This window comes from Colobus angolensis, unplaced genomic scaffold, assembly GCF_000951035.1.
Source record: "Colobus angolensis palliatus isolate OR3802 unplaced genomic scaffold, Cang.pa_1.0 Scaffold49, whole genome shotgun sequence".
NCBI classification, from domain to species: domain Eukaryota; kingdom Metazoa; phylum Chordata; class Mammalia; order Primates; family Cercopithecidae; genus Colobus; species Colobus angolensis.
This window is the reverse complement of record NW_012118376.1, coordinates 5,202,360-5,226,108: the sequence shown is the minus strand read 5'-3', so window position 1 is coordinate 5,226,108 and position 23,749 is coordinate 5,202,360. Positions and strand designations below refer to the sequence as shown.

At 36.7% G+C, this 23,749-nt stretch overlaps 1 protein-coding gene across 3 annotated transcripts in view; it reads right to left on the bottom strand.

Moving 5' to 3' along the window:
* The window catches only part of GFM2 (G elongation factor, mitochondrial 2), a 50,447-nt gene that overhangs the window by 25,369 nt on the left and 1,329 nt on the right, over positions 1–23,749 (bottom strand). For 2 of the 3 annotated variants that reach the window (XM_011959249.1, XM_011959251.1), the window contains exons 2-10: positions 21,235–21,321; positions 18,506–18,590; positions 16,976–17,033; positions 16,458–16,555; positions 7,800–7,925; positions 7,014–7,102; positions 4,065–4,153; positions 2,469–2,529; positions 2,040–2,219 (exon numbers count right to left, since the gene is read on the bottom strand). In XM_011959249.1, the coding sequence (XP_011814639.1) occupies positions 2,040–2,219; positions 2,469–2,529; positions 4,065–4,153; positions 7,014–7,102; positions 7,800–7,925; positions 16,458–16,555; positions 16,976–17,033; positions 18,506–18,590; positions 21,235–21,297 (849 nt within the window). In that variant the 5' untranslated portion in view covers positions 21,298–21,321. Of the gene's footprint in view, positions 1–2,039; positions 2,220–2,468; positions 2,530–4,064; positions 4,154–7,013; positions 7,103–7,799; positions 7,926–16,457; positions 16,556–16,975; positions 17,034–18,505; positions 18,591–21,234; positions 21,322–22,558; positions 22,677–23,749 lie in introns of all 3 variants that reach the window. The other variant, XM_011959250.1, reaches the window with a different exon arrangement.

Sequence of the window (23,749 nt, the reverse complement as noted above, 5' to 3'; positions counted from 1 at the left end):
AAATACAATTTTTTTTATTAGTATTGTTGTCCTTTTCATAGGTCTGAAATTTTTCTTCTTGAGGGGAAGCTAGTCTTTTGCTTTTGCCCATTTTGAATCACATGAATTATTACAGTGTTTATCCTTTCATATAGTTAGCTAATAAAAAGCTTTTGTCTACACACCCTGCATACCATAATGGGGGTAAAGTTAAGTTGAGATAGTTTTCATCCATAACTGAACATCAAAAATCTTGATCAGTTAAGAAATTTCACATAGCCCACTTACATTTACAAACTGAAGAGTAATCAGTCTACTAAAGCATGGGATTATTAGAATCAAACATTTTGAAAGTCTGTCCTTGAAGGACTAATAGAAAAGTATGTTCTAACCTTTACATGAGGACTCTATTCTTTAACTCCCATTACCATGTAATGGCAGTTATATTTTGCAGTTCCCACATTAAAGAAGACCTGAGAATGTATCCCCAAAAGCGTGAGCTTAAAATAGAAGACTGCCATATTAAATTTTTTGTTGACATTAGTCTCAGTGAAGACTACGAAAATGCTGGCTATAGATGTCTTTTCCCATTTATCTCAATATGGACTGCTCAGGAAACGAGACTTTCCATTACAAGTATTTTTAATTAATTGGGCCAGCTTTTAAAATGAAGATGCCACATTCAAAATAGGGTATATTTTCCTATATTATGGTTTGCCCCTTTATAAATCAAAGTAGATAGGAGGAAAGAAGACACTTAAGCTTTGCATCTCAGTATGAATTATTCAATTTATTTGAATGATTTTTCTTTACAAAACAAACTCATTAGTCATTATCTGCTTAGCAGTTTAGGGAACAATTTGGCAATTTTGTGGTTTTTGAGATTATCGTTTTCTTAAAGTGCCAGTATTTTAAAATAGCGTTCTTGTAATTTTACACACTTTTGTGATGGAGTGCTGTTTTGTTATATAATTTTGACTTGGATTCTTTCCATTTGCATTTGTTTATGTAATTTCAGGAGGAATACTGAACATCTGAGTCCTGGATGATACTAATAAACTAATAATTGCAGAGGTTTAAAAAAAAAGAAACCATTGCCCATGTGCACAAGGAGATAGATACAAAAATGGTCATAGCCACATTGTTTGTAACAGCACAACCTCAAAGCCCATCCACAGGAGAACACCCAATAAAGTGTGGTAAAATCATAAATTAGAACAATATACAAGATTGAAATGAATAGACTATACACATAGCAACATGGATAAAGTTCCAACAATGTTGAGCAACGTCATAAAATACAAACAGTATCATTTCAGTTATGTAAAGTTCAAAACATGTAAACCTAAATTCTTTAAGGATTTATGGTAAACTACAAGGAAAAGCAAACGAGGCCCGGTGCAGTGGCTCATGCTGGTGGTAATCCTAGCACTTTGGGAGGCTGAGGCAGGCAGATCACCTGAGGTCAGGAGTTCAAGACCAGCCTGATCAACATGATGAAACCTCATCTCTACTAAAAAATACAAAAAAACCCAAAAAAATTAGCTTGGTGCAGTGGTACATGCCTGTAATCCCAGCTACCCAGGAGGCTGAGGCAGGAGAATCGCTGGAACCTGGGAGGTAGAGGCTGCAGTGAGCTGATATCGTGGCAGTGAGCTGAGATCGTGCCACTGCACTCCAGCCTAGGCCACAGAGCTAGACTCCGTCTCAACAACAACAACAGCAAAAAAGCAAATGAAAGAGAAATACTGAAATAATAGTTTGGGGGGACAGGTAGATGAGTAGTGGGAGAGAGAAATGAACACAAAATGGCACACAGCATTTACATTGTATTAGGTATTATAAGTAATTTAGAAATGATTGAAAGTATAGAGGAAGACATGAATAGGTTATATGCAAATACTACATCATTTTATATCAGGGACTTGAGCATCTGCAGATTTTGGTATCCACAGGAGGTCCTGTAACCAATCCCCCAGAGATGCTAAAGTATGACTATATTCTATTTAAGATGAGTGGTGCACACATTGGTGTTCATTTTATCATTCATTATACTTTACTTGTTCAATTAAGGCATTCCTTGCTTCAGTTGTTTCCTTCAGCAATGCAGGATCACTCATTTCCAAGAGGAGCTTTCTCTCAAAGTCTTTTCCATCATTTGAATTGCTATTCCAAAGAAGTTTTTCTTTCGTTACTACATCCACCACTCCTTTGAAAGTTTTGGCTTCACCAATTGGTAACTGTAAGTCAGAGTGAGATTAACATTATTAAATGATCACTCACTGAAAACTACATTGATGACAAGTCTTTTCTAATTGTACCATTTTCCCCAAAATGTCTATTATCACCATTACTATAATCTGTGGCTATTTTGATTTATACTCCAACTTCTTAAAAAATGATTTGAGATAGCTTTGGAAATGTATACATTGTCACAAAATAAATTAATGAGGAAACTGAGAAGAAGCTGATGCTATTAACCAATTTACCTGTAAAAGCAAAGGCTTTGCCTTTAACTTCTCTCTGATGCTTTCAACTGCATACTTAAAGCTGTAGAAAGCAAAATAATTATAGTTAAAAACATGGTTAAAAATTATTTACCAAAGGTATCAAAAGAGGAAAGAAAACTCTTACAGGTTTTAAGAATGTTTTCTAAAATTTTAACCCACTTTATTCTCCTTAACGCTCACTATTTAACAGTTTTCCATAGGAAAATGTCTGGAATAAACTTTTATGTCAATTTCAGATATCAGAAATTACCTTAATCCAGCCACAGAGCTGTTTAGGATATTATTATTGTGAGCTTCACATAACTATACTTTGCAATTAAGATTAAATGAATTGATCAAGGTAACATGGATAATAAATTGTAGTTGGGATTCCAATGCAAGATTTGTGATAAGCTAAGGATTCTTTCTTCCACTACTAGGTTTGCTATCATACAAGGCTACCAGCTTTCTTCCAAGAGCCTGCCTAGTCTTTGGCATTCTTCATATCCTATGCTATGCTATTCATTTCTATGCTAACACTGCAGCTGGCTACCTCTAGAACACATGCCATCTCTGGCACATGGGCTGATTTATACATACATGCAGGTCATTCCGGTCCCAGTGTTTTTTTCAGAACCAGCCTATTATCCAGTCATCTCCCTCCCCATTGCCAAAGGCACTGTCTGGCAATAAATAAGTACTTCCATCTACCACAAGGAACTCCAAGCAGAAAAGGGTCAAAACTTGAGGCTAGTACATTTTAAAGGTTGCTGGACTATTATTAATCAAGACAAGGTCCTTTAAACCAACAGCCTCAGAATTACTATAGCGAGGGAGAAAAACACAATGCATATTAATTACTGTGTAGTTGTAGGGGAGGTATAGTTTATGTTTCATTTTTGCCATTCTCCCACCACAGGTCACAATCTCTCCCTATCACATTTGTTGTAAAATTTTTAATATTCTTGATTTTCTCCCTTTCATGTTTTCTCCAAAGCTTTCAAATATTCTTGATTCTCTGAATTATGTTCTCAGGACAATGTATCCACCACTCTATAGTCTCTGACTATGGCCACTACATTTCAGCATTAACTCTCTTCTGCCCTACATGCAGGTCTTACAGCATCTACATTCTCCTCTTCCAGTTCTTTATTGAGAATATCTTACCCAGTAGCTAAAAAAATCAGAGAATAAGGAAGAACACCTTCAACTGCAGGAAACAATTCTCTATTCTCTACCTTTAGCAATGATGGGAAGTGCCATACCTTCATCAATATAGGGACTATACTATACAGTTCTAAAGAGAATCAATGGAATCATCAAGATGCCACTTTGATTCTAGAAATATGATTCGGTCTCTCTATACCAGAAACAGGATTCATCATCATCTATCAGCTATTAGTCCCAAATTGTTACATAACCTATGGATTAGCTGCTTTGAATTTTTTTTATGGGAATAAACTGGAATTCCATGGAATATTAATATCCTATAATACAATAAGAAAAAAACAGCTATTTCTAAATTTAAGCTATAGTTCATTAAAAGTTCAAATTGTAGTTTCACTCTGATAAGCCAATGAAACACATTTTAAATACCTTGCTCCAGTTTTGTCCATCTTGTTTAAAAAACAGATTCGAGGTATATTGTGTTTATCAGCTTGCCTCCATACTGTGAGAGTCTGGGCCTAAAGCAAAGATGAGGAAAAAAATACATACTGAACAAAAGTAACGATGTTACTGGACCTGGAATGAAGAGATCCAAAAATCTACTGTCAGATAAATTGGGCCCTATTCTAGCAGAGAATTAGTGCAACTGTACTTATATTTCTAGGGTCACTCTTCAGCTATCAAGTTAACACAGCCGGGAACGTGATGAAGTGTGAAGAGGAGTGTGCTTCAAACCACTTGAGAATACTCTGGGTGAACTAGGTGGCCACACAAAGAGAATTAACACCTAGGAGGTACTGAGAATCACAGAAAGTGAACTTAACTGAGAATCAGGAGACCTACTTTTTGTTTGGCTTCACTTTTCCTAGTAAATGTCATATGACACTTAACTCATTTAATGTCAGGTCTCTGATCTACAAAATAGGAATTTTGCCTTAATTATTTCAGATACTTGTTTTGAGGTAAAAGAAATATAGCAGTTTACTATAAAGAAGCCAGTTTATTTTTTAGGTAAAATTTATATACCACAAAATACAGATATTAAGTGTATATATAGCTCAATGCGTTTTGATGAAAGTATGTTTGTGTAACTATTACCCCAATTAGGACATAGAACACTCTATTATTCCTGAAATTTTTCTCCTCCCTGTCTCCTATAAGCAACCTGTTCTGATTTCTGTCACCACAGCTTCGGTGTCTTATTCTTGAACCTCATATAAAATAACAAGGCTTCTTTGGTTCAACATGTTTTTAACATTCATCCACATTGTTAGGTATATCAGTTCTTTTTAATTATATAAATGTACCAGTTGGTTTTCCTATCCACCTGTGGATATGCACTTGGATTGTTTCTAGTTTGGAGCTCTTGTGAATTTAGCTGCTATAAACATTCTGAATGTGTCTTTGCTGGACAAATGTCTTCATTCTGTTGGATAAAGATATAGGAGGAGAACTGATTAAGTATATTTAAACTTTACAAGAAAATTCCGCTGGGTGTGGTGGCTTACGCCTGTAATCCCAACACTGTGGGAGGCTGAGGCAGGTGGATCACTTGAGGTCAGGACTTCAAAACCAGCCTGGCCACTCTGTCTCCACTAAAATACAAAAATTAACTAGGCATGGTGGTGCACGCCTGTAGTCCCAGATACTCGGGAAGCTGAGACACAAGAATCACTTGAACCTGGGAGAGAGAGGTTACAGTGAGCCAAGATTGCACCACTGCATTCCAGCCTGGGTGACAAAGAGTGAGACTCCTGTCTCAAAATAAATAAAATAAAATAAAGAAACTTCCAAAGAGTCTCCCAAAGTAGTTGCATTATTTTGCAGTCTTTTTTTTTGAGACAGGGTCTCACTCTGTTGCCCAGGCTGGAGTGCAGTCGTGCGATCAAGGCTCACTGCAGCCCCAACCTCCCCGGGCTCAAGCAATTCTTCCATCTCAGCCTCCTGAGTAGTTGGGACTACAGGTGCCTGCCACCACACCCAGCTGATATTTTTTTTGTATTTTGTAGAGATGGGGTTTTGCCATGTTGCCCAGGCTGGTCTCTAACTCCTGGGCTCAAACAAACCCACCTGCCTCAGCCTCCCAAAGTGCTGGGATTACAGGTGTGAGCCACCATGCCTGGCCTCTATTTTGCAGTCTTACCAACAATGTGTAAATTTTCTAGTTGCTCCATATTCTCACCAACATTTGCTATCACTCTTTTTAATTATAAGCATTCTTTTGGGTGTGAAATTGAATCTGTGATTGTAATTTGCATTTTCCTGATGACTAATGAGATTATGCATCTTTTCATGTGCTTACTAGTCATTCACATTTGTTCTTTTGTGAAGTGTCCATTCAGGTTTTTTGTCCATTTTTTTTCTGGGTTGTTATTATTGATTTATAGTTCTTCATATAGTCTGGATACAAATCCATGGTTATAGATATGTACTGTAAATACTTCAGCATTTATTTTCCAAGATGATCATATTCTCTTATATAATCAATACTATTATTGCATTCAGGAAATTTAATATTTGTATAATGTTTATCTAACATTACAAGTATTTTCTCATAGTCTATGCCTTGTGTTTTTAATTTTGTTTTACTGAACAGCTGTAATTTTGATAAAGTTCCAGGAATCAACTTTTGTTATTTATGTTTCGTGCTTCTTATGTCCTCTAAGAAATTTTTACCTACCCCAAGGCTGTAAAGATATTTTTCTTCTAGAAGCTATGTATACATAACTTAACACTGTGATACACTCCAAATTAATTTTTGTGTATGATGAGGTATGTATGTGAGGGGTAGGGGGTGAATATCATAAATTTTCGAAGAACAAAAACATATTGCAAATCAAAACAAACAAAAAACTCCCACCATCCCACCTGAAAGCTAAAAGCCCATCCATTGTTTAAAACAAGTGCCTTCTCCTTCACGAATTCAGAAACTTCCTATTCAAGCACATTTCAGTCTTGTAAGTAATGGAATCTGTTTGAATGATTAAGCGTCACATTTATATAAAGCTATAACAACAGAAAGGTGGAACTATTAGGAAATAAAGTGACAGAAATAACAGTGTATAATCAATCTCACACCTCAGCGTCTTCTGCCAGAATGCATGAAACTAAGGTAGGCTAATTTGTTAGCTCGAAAGTAAGGTAGAATCTCTGATCCTTCAAAGTTCTTGACACTACCTTTCATATTTCTCCTTTTACCATGAAATATCTCAGATCACATATAGATTACATCTCAATATTAAATTCTGATTTCCTTTTACCATTATTTTATTTACATGAACTTACCAAATAGATGGTTACGGTTACTAAATTTGATATATTCTACTTTTTAAAAACTAATGCTGTTCTATTTCCCTTTATTCTGGCAATATTATTTACCTCTACACCAGCAGAAGCATCAAATATAGCCACTGCACCATCCAACACTCTTAGGCAGCGCTCAACCTCCAAGGTAAAGTCCACATGACCTAAGAAAAAGATAAGACGTATAATGCCTAAAATCTTTTTAACAAAACAAACAAAACCATCATATGATCCAGCAATCTCACATCTCACTCCTAGTGGGGGGTGTGTGTGTGTATATCCAAAGGTATTGAAAGCATAGTCTCAAAGAGCTATTTGCACACCCATATGTATAGCAGCACTGGGAGACAAAAGGTGGAAACAACCCAATGTCCACTGATGTATGAATGAACAAAATGTGATATATACATACAATGGAAAACTATACAGAATAAAAAAGAAGCCATTGTAGCACATTGTCACATGCTACAATACGGGAAAATTTGAAGGCTTTATGCTAAGTGAGATAAGCCAATCACAAGAGGACAAATACTGTATGATTCCACTTACATGAGGCATCTAAGCTAGTCAAATTCACAGGTATACAAAGTAGATGGTGGTTAGCAGGGGTGAAGAGAGGGGGCAAAAGGGAACTGTTGTCCAATGAATATAGTTTCACTTCTGCAAGATAAAAAAGTTCTGGACACCTGTTTCACAGCAATGTGATCATACTTAACACTACTAAACTGTACACTTAAAAATGGTTAAGATGGTAAATTTTGTAACATGTTTTTTACCACAATAAAAAGCAAAACAAAAACCCCATACAACAAAAAACTCCAAACGATGCAGCATCTCTGTATTACTGCAATAGTACCATACCTGGTGTATCAATTAGATTGACTCTATACCCCTTCCAATCAAACGTAACAGCAGCTGATTGAATAGTAATGCCTCTTTCTCGTTCTTGGGCCATGAAATCTGTCACAGTGTCTCCATCATCAACATCTAGCCAGGAAAAAGATGATAAAATTTAGTCTTAATAGCAAGTGTATTTTACTGGTGCTCAATATCTACCTGACACAGTTTAATCTGCCTTAAGAAAGATTTTTCCTAAAATATTTGGTTTAATAGAGCCTTTACTCTTTCACTAAGTAAATCCTCATGGTACAAAAAGTTTTTCAGCTAGATTAGTAATTTTGCCATAAAAGTAATTTTTCACCAAGATGAAAATCTTTTAAGTTTACTGAACCATATACTTCACTTATTTCTTACATAGCTTCACTATCATTACCCCCCTCTTTATCTGATGTCCCTCCCTCCTGATCCCTTGATAGAAGGCAGAGTGGTACAGTGAAAGAACACAGTCATAGCTTTAAATCCCAACTTTACCACTTAGCACTCTATGATCTTGAGGCAAACTACTTAATGTAGTTTGTAAAATAAGGCCAATAAAGTCATCCTTGCTGGGTTGTTACAAGGATGAAATGAGACAATATATATAAAGTACCTAGTCTAGTAGATGATAAATGATAGCCACATGGAATGAGATAGAGAAAAAAATTCATCCAATATTAAATTATCCTTTACAAACCCATCTCATTACTAAATTTTCCAAAGAGAAGGGATTTATTTGTACAAGTGCAAGTAGTCTCATACAACTTCTACAGTATAGTCACAAAAAAACTATCCTGAACTTTATCCAAAAAGTTCACTGAAATTATTCTGCAGTAAAATTCTGTAGTTGAATTATGTATATTATTCTAATTAAATTTATAGACAGTAAAAGAAATAAAAAAGTTGTTCTTTACCATTATCATGGCCTTATACTATCATTTATTTCAGCATTAAACCCCTAAAATGGTAGCTAGTTGCCCCATGTATGTGTATGTGTGTGTGTGCATATATGTATTAACATGTATACACACACATAATCTAAACACCAGAGGAGGAAATAGCAAGAAAAATATATTTGACAGTAACTCAAATATAACTCTATGTTAATATCTATAATTATATTACTGTCAGTTATTCCCAACATCACTGCCAAAGAAAATAATATCATTAAGGATACAAAGACCAAATAACTAACTCTAAGTTCTAAATGAGACAGTAAGTTTTAAAAACATTTACACAGTACTAAGATTTTTCACAATTATAAAGATCTTTATTTCACATTATCTTTATGATTATTCATATGACTAATGAAGTCAACCTTGGATCAGCAAGTTCTACAACAACCTGGATAGTTTTTAGGCTATGATCTGAACTAGAAAAGAACTTCAAAAGATAGCCGTACAAAAAACACATCGACAATCACTGCAGTTTGGCTCTCAGGAAGCCCCATCCTTAGGGGAAGTGGGAGAGTCCCACATCAAAGGGGTACCCCGTGAAACAAAAGAATCTGAATAGTAGCCCTTAAGTGCCAGATCTTCACTCTGACATAGTCTACCCAAATGAGAAGGAATCAGAAAAACAATTCTCGTAACATAACAAAACAAGGTTCTTTAATGCCCCCCAAAAAATCACACTAGCTCACCAGCAATGAATCTAAACCAAGACAAAATCTAAACTGCCAGAAAAGAGTTCAGAAGGTCAATTACTAAGCTACTCAAGGAGGCACCAGAGAAAGGTGAATACCAGCTTAAAAAAATTGTTTAAATATTACAGGATATGAACGGAAAAATCTCCAGAGAAATAGCCAGCATAAATAAACAATCACAACTTCTGGAAATGAAGGATACACTTAGACAAATGCAAAATACACTGGAAAGTCTCAGCAACAGAATTAAGAAAGTAGAAGAAACAACTTCAAAGGCCAGGTGCGGTGGCTTACGCCTGTAATGCCAGCACTTTGGGAGGCCAAGGCAGGCAGATCACCTGTGGTCAGGAGTTCAAGACCAGCCTGGCCAACATGGTGAAACTCTGTCTCTACAAAAATACAAAAATTAGTCAAGCATGATGGTGGGTGCCTATAATCCCAGCTACTCGAGAGGCCGAGGCAGGAGAATTGCTTGAACCCGGAAGGCGGAGGTTGCAGTGAGCCAAGATTGCACCACTGCACTTTAGCCTGTGTGACAGAGCAAGACTCTATCTCAAAAAAAGAAGAAACAATTTCAGAGTTCAAAGACAAGGCTTTTGAATTAACTCAACCTGACAAAGACAAAGAAAAAAGAATTTTTAAAAAATGAACAAAGCCACTAAGAAGTTTGGGATTATGTGAAATGACCAAACCTAAGAATAACTGGTACTTCCAAGAAAGAAATCTAAAAGTTTGGAAAATGTATTTGAGGAAATAATCAAGGCAAACTTCCCTGGCCTTCCTAGAGATCTAGACATCCGAATACCAGAAGCTCAAAGAACACCTAGGAAATTCATCACAAAAAGACCATCATTTAGGCACACAGTCATCAGGTTATCTAAAGTCAAGACAGGAAACAATTTTAAGAGCTGTAGGGAAAAAGCATCAGGTAACCTATAAAGGAAAACCTATCAGATTAACAGCAGATTTCTTAGCAGAAACCCTACTAGCTAGTAGGAATTGGGGTCCTATCTTAGTCTCCTTAAACAAAACAATTACCAGCCAAGAATTTTGTATCCAGAGAAACTAAGCTTCATAAATGAAGGAAAGATATAGTCTTTTTCAGACAACCAAATGCTGAGAGAATTTACCACTAGCAAGCCAGCACTACAAGAACTACTAAGAGGAGCTCTAAATCCTGAAACAAACCCTCGAAATACACCAAAATAGAACCTCCTTAAAGCATAAATCTCATGGGACCTATAAAAAAAAAAGAAGGTATTCAGGCAACAAATAGTGACAACAGTAACCTCACATCTCAATACTAACATTGAATGTAAATGACCTAAACTTTCCACTTAAAAGACAAAGAATGGCAGAAGGGATAAGAGTTCACCAAGTATCTGCTGTCTCCAAGAGACTCACCTAACACATAAAGACTCACATAAACTTAAGGTAAAGGGGGAAAAAAGATATTCCATGCTAATGGACACCAAAAGTGAGCAGGAATAACTGTTCTTACATCAGACAAAACAAACCTGAAAGCAGCAGCAGTTAAAAAAGACAAAGAGCGATATTATACAATGATAAAAAGACTAGTCCAACAGGAAAATACCACAATCCTAAATACATATGCACATAACATTGCAGTTCCCAAATTTATAAAATAATTACTACTAGACCTAAGAAATGAGACAGACAGCAACACAGTAATAGTGGGGGACTTTAATACTCTACTAACAGCACTAGACAGGTCATCAAGACAAAAAGTCAACAAACAAACAATGGACTGGCCAGGCGCAGTGGCTCATGCATGTCATCTCAGCACTTTGGGAGGCTGAGGCACGTGGATTACCCAGGTCAGGAGTTCAAGACCAGCCTGGCCAACACAGTGAAACCCTGTGTCTACTAAAACATACAAAAATTAGCCAGGCATGATGGCAGGTGCCTATAATCCCAGATACTTGGGAGGCTGAGGTAGGGGAATCGCTTGAACTCGGGAGGTGGAGGTTGCAGTGAGCCGAGATGGTACCATTTCACTCCAGGCTGGACAACACAGCCAGACTCCATCTCAAAAACAAAAAAGAAACAATGGACTTAAACTATATCCTAGAACAAAGAGACTTAACAAATATTTATAGAACATTCTTCCCAACAACCAAAGAATATATATTCTATTCATCAGCATGTAGAACATTCTCCAAGATAGACCACATGACGGGCTACAAAAGAAGTCTCAATAAATTTAAGAAAATCAAAATTATATCAAGTACTCCCTCAGATCATAGTGGAATAAAACTGGAAATCAACTCCAAAAAGAACCCTCAAAACCATAGAAATACATGGAAATTAAATAACCTGCTCCCAAATGATCACTGGGTCAACAATGAAATCAAAATGGAAATTAAAAAATTATTTGAACTAAACAATAATAGTGACGCAACCTATCAAAACCTCTGGGGTACAGCAAAAGTGGAGCTAAGAGAAAAGTTCATTGCATTAAATGCCTACATCAAAAAGTCTGAAAGAGCACAGATAGACATTCTAAGGTCAAACTTCAAGGAACTAGAGAAACAATAACAAACCAAACCCAAACCCAGCGGAACTGAAATAACCAAGATCAGCAAAGAACTAAATGAAATTAAAACAAACAAAAAATACAAAAGTGAAACAAAAAGCTGGTTATTTGAAAGGATAAATAAAATTGATAGACAGTGAGATTAATCAAGAACAGAAAATATCCAAATAAGTTCAATTAGAAACGAAACAGGGGATATTACAACTGATATCACAGAAATACAAAAGATCATTCAAAGCTACTATGAACACCTTTACACACATAAACTAGAAAACCTAGAGGAGATGGATAAATTCCTGGAAATATACAATCCTCCCAGATTAAACCTGGAAGAAATAGAAACTCTGAACAGACCAGTAACAGTCAGAAAGAAATGGTAATTAACAAGTTGCCAACCAAAAAACGTCTAGGACCAGATGGATTTGCAGCTGAATTCTATCAGACATTCAAAGAATTGGCACCAATTCTATTGATGCTATTCCACAGATAAAGAGGGAATCCTCCCTAAATCATGCTAAGAAGCTAGTATCACCCTAATACCAAAAGCAGGAAAAGACACAACGAAAAAAGAAAACTACAGACCAATATCCCCGATGAACATAGAAGCAAACATACTCAACAAAATGCTAGCTAACTGAATCCAACAGCATATCAAAAAGATAATCCACCAATCAAGTAGGTTTCGTACCAGGAATGCAGGGATAGTTTAACATCTGCAAGTCAATAAATGTGATACACCATATAAACAGAATTAAAAACAAAAATCACATGATCATCTCAATAGACTCAGAAAAAGCATTTGACAAAAACCGGCATCCCTCTGATTAAAACTCTCCACAAAATTGACACAGAAGGGACATCATACTTTAAGGTAATGAAAGCCATCTACGACAAACCCGCAGCCAACATTACACTGAACAGGGAAAAGTTGAAAGCATTCCCCCTGAGAACTGGAACAAGGCAAGAAGGCCCACTTTCACCACTTCTATTCAACCTAGTACTGGAAGACCTAGCCAGAGCAATCATACAAGAGAAAGAAATAAAGGGCATCCAAATAGGTAAACAGGAAGTGAAACTGTCACTGTTTGCTGATGATATGAACGTATACCTAGAAAACCCTAAAGACTCATCCAAAAAGCTCCTAGGACTGGTAAATAAATTCAGCAAAGTTTCAGGATACAAAATTAACGTACACAAATCAGTAGCCTTGCTATATACCAACAGCAACCAAGCTGAGAGTCAAATCAACAACTTAACCCCTTTTACAATAGCTGCAAAAAAACAAAAATAAAATACTTAGGAATATACCTAACAAAGGAGATAAAAGTCCTCTACAAGGAAAACTACAAAATACTGTTGCAAGAAATCATAGATGACACAAATAGAAACACATCCCATGCTCATGGATGGGTACAATCAATATTGTGAAAATGACCACACTACCAAAACAAATCTACAAATTCAATGCAATTTCCATCGAAATACCACCGTTTTTCACAGAAGTAGGAAAAAAAATCCTAAAATTCATATGGAACCAAAAAAGAGTCTGCATAGCTAATGCAAGACTAAGCAAAAAGAACAAATCTGGAAGCATCACATTACCAAACTTCAAACTATACTACAAGGCCATAGTCACCAAAACAGCACGGTACTGGCATAAAAACAGGCACATAGGGCCAGGCATGGTAACTCACGCCTATAATCCCAGCACTTTGGGAGGCCGAGGTGGGCAGATCACTTGAGGTCAGGAGTTTGAGACCAGCCTGGCCAACATGGTGAAACCCCATCTCTACTAAAAACAAAATTCAAGAAAATAGCTGGGCATGGTGGTGGGCACCCATAGTCCCAGCTACTTGGGAGACTGAGGCAGGAGAATTGCTTGAGCCCAGGAGGCAGAGGCTACAGTGAACTGAGACTGCGCCACTGCACTCCACCCTGGGCAACAGAGCGAGACTCCGTCTAAAAAAGTAAAAATGGCACACAGTCCAATAAAATAGAATAGAGAACCCAGAAATAAAGCCAAATACTTACAGCCAATTGATCTTCAACAAAGCAAGCAAAAACATAAAGTGGGGAAAGGACACCCTATTCAACAAATTGTGCTGGGATAACTGGCAAGCCACACGTAGAAGAATGAAACTGGATCCTCATCTCTGACCTTATACAAAAATCAACTCAAGACGGATCAAATACTTAAATCTAAGACCTGAAACCATAAAAATTCTAGAAAAGATCATTGGAAAAACCCTTCTAGACATTGGTTTAGGCAAAGACTTCATGACCAAGAACCCAAAAGCAAATGCAACAAAAACGAAGGTAAGTAGACAGGACTTAACTAAACTAAAAAGCTTCCACACAGCAAAAGAAATATGTATATGTTACCTGGATGGAATTGGAGGCCACTATTCTTAGTAACTCAGGAATGCAAAACCAACATCATTTGTTCTCACTCATAAGTGGGAGCTAAGCTATGAGGATGCAAAGGCATTAGAATGATACAATGAACTTTGGGGACTCAGGGGAAAGGGCGGGAGGGGAGTGAGGGATAAAAGACTACACATTGGGTACAGTGTACACTATTTGGGTAATGGGTGCACCAAAATATCAGAAACCACCACTAAAGAACTTATTCATGTAACCAACCACCTGTTCTGCAGAAGCCAATTGAAATAAAAAATAAAATAAAATAAGCCTTAGGGGAGAAAATTGTTAACCTTGTTGCTTTTTAGAATATAAAGTCTAAGATTCTTTATCTTTAATTATAAATATAATAAACCAGTTATGATAAGGACATAAACTTAAGGGCAATCACAGAGAAAATGTGTGTATATAAAAAAGAGAGAGAACATTCTATGTGGGTTCTATTTTTATATATTCAGTTTCTTGACATCATAAGACTGTGTACATGTCTAGTTTATATTACTATGAGAGCAAGGTCTTGATATTCTCCTTTTTAACTGTAAATAAGTTATTGCCATGACTTTTGTAGGTGATTTTTCAGCTTAGTGACTATAATTACTTTAAAACTTGATTTCCTTCTTGTTATAGTAAACTGCAATAGTTTGAAGTAAATAAATAAAAACACATGGAATATTATTCAGCCTTATAAAAGGAATCTTCACTTGAGCCCAGTTTGAGACCAGCCTGAGCAACATACCGAGGCCCTGTCTCTACCAAAGATAGAAAAGTTAGCCAAGTGTGGAAGCACCTGCCTGTAGTCCCAGCTACTCAGGAGGCTGAGGCAGGAGGATCTCTTGTGCCCAAGAGTTCAAGGCTGCAGTGAGCTGTGACTGGGCCACTGCACTCCAGCCTGGGCAACAGAGCAAGATCCTGTCTCTAAAAAAAAAAAATTAAAAAATTAAAAAGGAATCTTGACACATGCTACAACATGGATGAACCCTGAGGACATTGTGCTATGTGAAATAAACCCGTCATAGAAAGACAAATACTTACGATTCCACTTATGTGAGGTACCTAGAGTAGTCAAAGTCAGGAAGAAAAAGTAGAAGGGTGGTTGCAAGGGACTGGGGAGAGGGGAAAATGGGAGTTGTTTAATGGGTATAGAATTTCAATTTTGTAACATGAAAACATTTTGAAGATTGGTTGCACAATAATGTGAATATACTTAACACTACTGAACTGTACACTTAGAAATAGTTAAGATGGTAAATTTTGTGTTTTTTTAACCACAATTAAAAAAACAAAAGACAACTAGGTTAAGGATTAACAAAATCCTCTCCTTTTCGACATGAGAATTTAACTTCTGGTTACCTTTTTTGGTTCTTTTCTTCTAGAAACCAGATAACAGAGGTATGTTAACTACATTCCTAGGCAATATATCTTATGGGAAAAATAACTTCTGATTGGTAAACTAAATCTGAACTGCGAAGAACTATAAATGAATTATATATATAAGTACCTTATGGAGATACAGAACTCTGAGCTTCCCTGGCTATGGCATGTATCTTATGTGGCACCTGGAACCTATGCCTATGAAGTTATAACAAGAGATATTCATTCCTATAGGGCATGAATCTTCTAAGCTACGGTGGCTCCTGTGAATCTTGTCACCTTGCACCTAATCTGTCACACTGGGGCAGCCAAAGAAGATAGCTCCCAGATAGCTACAGGGACTGCTATAAGGACTCTTCTAGAAAGAAACACCTAATGCTGCTCTGTTGGCAAGCTATGGTTCCTGTCCTGTTGCATTCTGAGTAGATGAGTGTCAAATGGGGCCTATGATAGTCTTATAAGTCTGAATATTTAGTTGAATCTAAAAGACCCTTTGGTGGATATTGCAACTACCTTATCTTTAAGTTGTGGTTTAGACATCAGTAGCTCTATGCCATATTCAAGGTGTGTAGGTTGACTTCTTAATCAAAATATTTTCCAATGATGCTTTTGCTAATGGGGAGTGGGAAGAGGAGGAATCCATTCTAACCTCCCAGTGATCTTGTATATCCAGAATAGTACAGTATTCTTTCTGTGGTGGTAGTTTTGCCTGCATCAATATGAGCCATAATTCCAATATTACGGATTCTGTTTAAAAGGAAAAAATAAGGTAGACATTACTAAAATTGTAAAACCAAAGTGTATATGCTGTCCAAATTTCAAAGCTGGTATTTCTATAATTTATAAAACTGTAAAAACTAGAAAAATGGAAAACATTTAGAGTATATCCACATTACTCTGATAACATAGCTAAGTAACAAAAGGGCTAACTACAACCTACAATTCTGAGACTATCTTATATTCATTCTATGAAAAGTGTGCTGTTGTTACATTAAAAAATTTTAGCATTAAATTGAGAGAAATAGCTAAAATACATTATCAACATCAATTTAAAATTGGCTAGGGCAGAAAGTCATAACAATTACAGCATTCACTCTTGTCCATCAGAGAAAAACTGCAAATTTTCGTGACAGTCTATGGAAAAGTGATATTAATGACAGTACTTACTTAGCTATGGGAGGATTGATGATGGAATGAAGGGATTTGATATCATTTCCTATTAAGCCTAATGAAAAGAAAGGTAAAATTGAACTGTTACATTTATGAAATTTTCCTTTAATTTATAAATGAAAGACTTTAAAATAACTTTAAGCAAATACTGTAATTCCAAATAAAGTAAATAAAGTAAAATTCAAGCTAAATAAATCTAAAATAAACTAAAATTTATTTCCTTGCAATGTATAAGGAAAGCTATGGATGACAATACGGTAAAAGTTTTAAACATCAAGTTTTAGATCATATCCTTAGAAAAATACAGATTCACCCCAATCTCTGCCACCTACTTCACTTCCATTTACAAAACTGTAGAATTAGAATGCTCACAATAATAATCTTAAGGAACTGATCCTGAATCAAAGAAAAATTTTTAAATGCACAGTCCTATAAACCTGCCTTTTCCAGGGTTCGAAGAGCTAAGAGTGATCTTCATGTCAGTTGATAATGAATTATTATACAATGTGGAACTTGCCTTTCTCAGCAATCCCAGGACACAATACCTTTAAAGACAGCCTGGGAGGTTTCACTGAATAGAAGCTGTAACAATTTAGTACATTTGAAAGGCCAAGCAGTATTTTTTAAATTAAAAAGTCCATATGGTTTATTCTATGCTTAACATATAGTTTACTAATATTAAGAAGTAATTCTAAAGAAACAAGGCAGTTATATTGGTACATTTAATTAAAACCCTCCTGTTATTTAAACCATTTCTCCCATGTTTCTATGATACAAAAAGGAGAATTTTATATTATTTTTGAAACTTCATGGTGGTTTGAAGATCAAAAGATAATCTATACTACTACAGTCAAATTCACATGAGCAAAATACAGAGACCTAGATACACACCAACAATGTAGCCCATTAAATTAATCTTCCTTGTAAGTCAACAGCCAATCAGTATTTTTATTCTATTATTCTCACTTGACAAAGACAGTAATGAGAACAGCAACAGAATTAAACTAATTTCACAGAGTCTACCATACACTTGCTTGTTTCAAACACAGAAAGGACATTCAAAAGTAAGTCAACTCCTCCATCTTCCAGCTTTTGATGCCATGTATCTAACCTAAACAATCCCAAATACTTAACCAAACTACTTATAACAATCCTCAAAATAAATTATTCTAGTAAATCTCTCTTGACAGAAAACACTTGCATCAAAAAAAGAAATAAACTAGAAAAAAATATTTCACAAGACCACTCTACAATTACATTCACATGTTAAAACTTCCAAACTAGCTACTAAAGCCACCATCCTTTCCTTCGCTCAGCTCATTCACATGTTCCTCAGATGAGGAGCACAACTCTACTAGTATCTCCTGGCACCTATCCGAATATTCCCACCCCTAATACTCTCTAGGAAATAGCCAAGAAGTAAAAAATGGTTACAGAACCCTAATAAGAAAGATTCTTCCAAACAAGAGACAGAAAAGAGATAAAGCGAACAGCTTAGATAAAATTAGAAGAATCTAACATTTGTACCTGGTAGGGAACTGTAATTTCTTCCAAGCGGCACATGTGGCTTTAACCTTTTTAAACTTGCTCTTACTTTATAGCAGCATATATTCTAGTAAAGAGAAAAAGAAACAACATTAATTTTATTTTAGTATCACTTATTACAGTTTTAACATTGTAATTATGCTTTGTCAGAAGACAAACTATTTTGTATAGCTTTAAAGTAGTCCTAATTTATTAACTCCAATTCTTTTAAAAAGTGACAACCCAAATATATCCTAGGGGAAAGAATAAGGATAAAATTAATACTGATTTGCTATTTTGGGCTGACCTTAAAACAATGGTTCTCCTCAACCTGCAGCATTAGCATGGGCTGAGGGCTTGTTTGAAACACACGCTTAGGCTCCACTCCAGACAAGAGAATCAGAAACTCTTGGGGATGGAGCCAAACAATCTGTTTAAACCAGCTCTCCAGGTGATTCTGATAACTATAGTTGGAGAACCACAACCCTAAAGTTCCGAAAGTCAGAAGCTGAGAGAGTCAGAAAGGTTAAATAAGGTATCTCACCCAGGATACACCTTGGTTTTCCTCTGCATCTGCTGAAAAGTCTGTGTGGGGCAATGAGCTCTAAAACCATTAGTTGTTTTCAGGATTTATTATAGTAGTTAAACATTAGAATCATCTGGAAAGCTTCTTGAAGACACAGGGGTGGGAAGAGAAGAGGAGAACTGGAGGAGCTGGGCAGCGGCATTTTAAAAAATTCCCAGGTTGTCTCCAATGTAGCCTTCAACTGAGAATTACTAAGTTAGAGCAGGTCTGCTTAAGGCCAAGCCTACCTCCCCCACCTTAGCTGCTTACCTAACCTTCTCGTGTTCTCACGTAGAGGCTGAATATTCTCCACCTCAGTTTATGCCCAGACCACTAGATACACACTTAATAGCTGCCAATATAGTTGGAATTGTTAGTGTATGTAATGATTTAGGGCCACCACAATCTGCTTTTTGTTTCATGAACTGCATATCTGTGCTATCTATATTATTTCTAGGTTAGTTACCAAGTTTCTGGCAATAATATGCTACTATCCTTGGAAAATATTTCCACTGCATAATGACTAGGATAAGACCCACTGTGTGTCACAGAGTGCATAGTCTGAAAGTGTCAGCAATCAAAGCACTGAAGAAAAACTGGGTAACTCCTTGTGCCACTTAATGAGATCACAAATGGAATACAGAAATATATCTTCTTCAAAAGGCTGCTCAGGTGATTTTAAAGTAGCAAAAAAAAAAAACAAAAAAACTGTAGACAAATGGTAAGCCTTCTTAGGGTTACAGGTTCTCCACTACAGCAGTCATACCCTATCCACAGGGGGTATATTCCAAGACCCCCAGTGGATGCCTGAAACCTCAGATAGTACTGAACCTAATTACTGTACATCAGAACATCTTTCTGTTCATGTCTTCTGCCCACAAATTGAATAGCTTTTCCATCTTAACTAACCTCTTATCATGTTATGTGACCATAACTTTTGCAGTTTGAAGTATAACAGTAAAACTAGCAAAAATGTCTTTTTCTTCACAATTTCACGGATAGAAGATTCATTCCTATCATAGATCGTAGCAACCTCAGCATATGACTTATTTTTTTCCTTATAAAGCCAAGAATTTTCACCTTTTCACTTAAAGGGAACACTTTATGGCTTCTCTTTGACATATCCAAATTTCCAGCATCACTACTCTTGTGCTCTGGAACCATGATTAAGTAAAATAAAGGCTACTTGAACACTAGCACAGCAATATCACAATCTGATAACCCAGATGGCTACTGACTCATGGGGGGGGAGTGTATACACTGTGGATATGCTGGGCAAAGGGATGACTCACCTCCCAGGTGGGATTAAGTGAGATGTCATGAGATTTCATCACAATACTCAGAATGGCACACAATTTAAAGCTTATGAATTATTTCTGGAATTTTCCATTTAATTTTCAGACCACAGTTGACTTTGAGCAACTGAAACAGCTACTAGCAAAACCATGAATAAGGGGAAACTATTGTACTCCCTGTTAAGTCACTGAAGATAAAAAGAAATAACCCAAGCAAGCTTTAAAGTAATCTCTCACTTAGCTCTAGATAAAAGGGGTATTATTACGTTTGAGGTTTAAGATCTCTGAAGTATACTGAAGACGCGATAGTTCATAAAATAATTTATAGTGTTTCGGAGAGGATTCAGGAGTCAGACCAGAGCTTAAAGACTAAAACAATGTTCCTGAGACAAAGATCAGACTACCCAAGAAGTTGGCTTCCAACAGCTCTGCAGAAGACAGCCAAAAGTAGTTTTATCAACCACTGTACAATTATGTTATACTTTGATATTAAGAGAAACTTTATTTCATAAGAGTCTTAATCTATGGATACTTAACATTACATAGCACATTTTTTGTTAAAGATGTACATTAAGTGATGACATTCTTAGATATAAAACTGTACCCTTCCTTCAAAAACAACTGGCATTTTAGTACTCCATGAGACCAGCATTTAGCTACCGCTGTTCTTTTACTTTTAAATTAAGGTAATTTCCTCTCATATTTCTTAATAAATTAAGGTAATTACTTTCAAATTAGTTTGGCTTGAAGATTTCCAAAGGTTATGACTCAACTAAGTCTGGAATCAACAGCTGATGAGATATACTGGGCATTTTAGGCAGAAAAGTAGCTGAGGCTGTTAAAGGACATTTAATTTTATAAGAAATGCTTACATTAATATGCACACTGGGTATTGTCTGATGACTCACTGCAAATATCCTCAAGATGCTCAACATTTTGATCCTCCAAACAGTTATTGTCTGAAAAAATAAATATACAAAATTATAAAACTAAAGTTATGTATTACATGTCAGCAAGGCATATGTAAGTTACACATATGTAAGGTAAAATCTATTACTTTCAAAAAGTTGGAACGATATTTTTAGCTACCAAAAATTCAATGCATCATTCAGAAAATGAAAATTCTGATTAAATATGAGAAATATGGTTCTTAGGCTTAAAACGTCCCTTTTTGTTAATGTAATGTTTAAAGAAAGACATGGAGATATATTAGAAATCAACTTACTGAAATTACAAAACACTGTATCAACCAAAATGCATTGTTATGTAAATGAATAGAATTATGTATAAAAACTAAGAATCCACACTTGGTAATTTCTAATTGGCAGTAAAATTTACTGGTTCATTTGTATATTCTGATTTTCCTACCATACCATGTAAAAACTAAATCATGTAAAAAATATATAAAAGTCCTCTTCCTCTCTGATTATAGAAACTAAGCATCTTTAATTTAAAAACATTTGCTAAATATTCACTATGTTTCAAGTACAATATCAAAGCTATTAGAAATCTAAGGACGCAGCTGAGACTGGGGGTGCTGGGGAGACAAACAGATCACGTTAAACCAAGCTTGTCCAACCCGTGGCCTGCAGGCCACATGCAGCCCACGATAGCTTTATATGCAGCCCAACACAAATTCGTAAACTTTCTTAAAATACTGTGAGATTTTTTTTCTTGCGATGTTTTTTTAGCTCATCAGCTATTGTTGGTTACCGTTAGTGTATTTTATGTGTAGCCCAAGACGATTCTTCTTCCAGTGTGGCCCAGGGAAATCAAAAGATTAGACACGCTTGTGTTAAACCATTGTGATCCATGTTATTAAGAAGATATGTCAAAACTCATTACTACTCCTAAGTCTGTTCTTTTCTGGATTTTAGCTAAGACACATTCACTACTCTTATTTAGAAAGTCATCTAATACTTTCATTTGATTTCCTAAACATATTTGAATCTGTTTCCTTTTTTTTTTTTTTTTTGAGACAGGGTCACCCAGGCTGGAATGCAGTGTCTCGATCTCAGCTCCCTGCAACCTCTGCCTCCTGGGTTCAAGCGATTCTCCTGCCTCAGCCTCCCAAGTAGCTGGAACTACAGGCATGTGCCACCACACCTGGCTAAGTTTTGTATTTTTAGTAGAGACGGGATTTCGCCATATTGACCAGAGTGGTCATGAACTCCTGACCTCAAGTGAGCTGCCCACCTCAGCCTCCCAAAGTGCTGGGATTACAGGTGTGAGCCACTATGCCCGGCCTTGAATCCATTCCCTCTTCATGGGTAATGCCAAAGTTCAGGGCCTCATAGTCTCTCTACAGTTACGACTGTAATAGACATTTAATAGACATTTTCCTCTTCTTACTTTAACTCAGTGGTTGTCAAATACAAAGATATTTGCACAACCCAGCCCTCCCCCGCCCAAGCCTATTCCTTCCCATTTATTCAAAAAGAATTTACTACGTGTCTGTCTACCCACTGCTTTCTAGATATTAGCGTTACTGCAGTGAACAAAAGACAACAATCTCTGCCCTCATACTGCCTCTATCCTAGTCAGGGGATAGAGACAACAAACAAAAGTAACAAATACAATACACAGTCTCTCCTATGATGATAAGTGCTGTGGAGAAGAATTAAGCAGGAAAGAATTGGGACAGTTAGAACTGAAGTAAAGAGATCAAGGAAGGCCTCATTCAAATAGTGACATTTAAGCAAAGACCTGAAGTAGATGAGGGAGGAAATTCGGGGGGTGGGGGGGTGGGCGGCGGGGAGGGGTGCATTACAGGCAAAGAGATTATATAACGTACTGTACCTAAAATATATAAATGCTAGTTATTATTTCTGGTTTTAAAGAGAATGATGATATCACCTTAGAAAATGGAGCCTTAAAAACTGCTTCAAAGGCCGGGCTCAGTGGCTCATGCCTGTAATTCCACCACTTTGGGAGGCCGAGGCTGGTGGATCACCTGAGGTCAGGAGTTTGAAACCAGCCCGGCCAATATGGTGAAACCCCGTCTCTACTAAAAATACAAAAAAATTAGCCGGGTGTGGTGGCGGGCGTCTATAATCCCAGCTACTTGGCAGGCTGAACCAGAAGAATCGCTTGAACCCGGGAGGCAGAGGTTGCAGTGAGATGACATGGCGCTATTGCACTCCCACCTGGGCGACAAGAGCAGAACTCCGTCTCAAAACAAAACAAAACAAAAACTGCCTCAAAGCCGGGCGCTGTGGCTCGCGCCTGTAATCCCAACACTTTCGGAGGCCAAGGCGGGTGGATCGCTTGTGCCCAGGAGTTCGAGACCAGCCTGGGCAACATGGTGAAGCCTCGTCTCTACAAAAAATACAAAAATTAGCCAGGCGTGGTGGTGGGTGCCTATAATCCCAGCTACTTGGGAGGCTG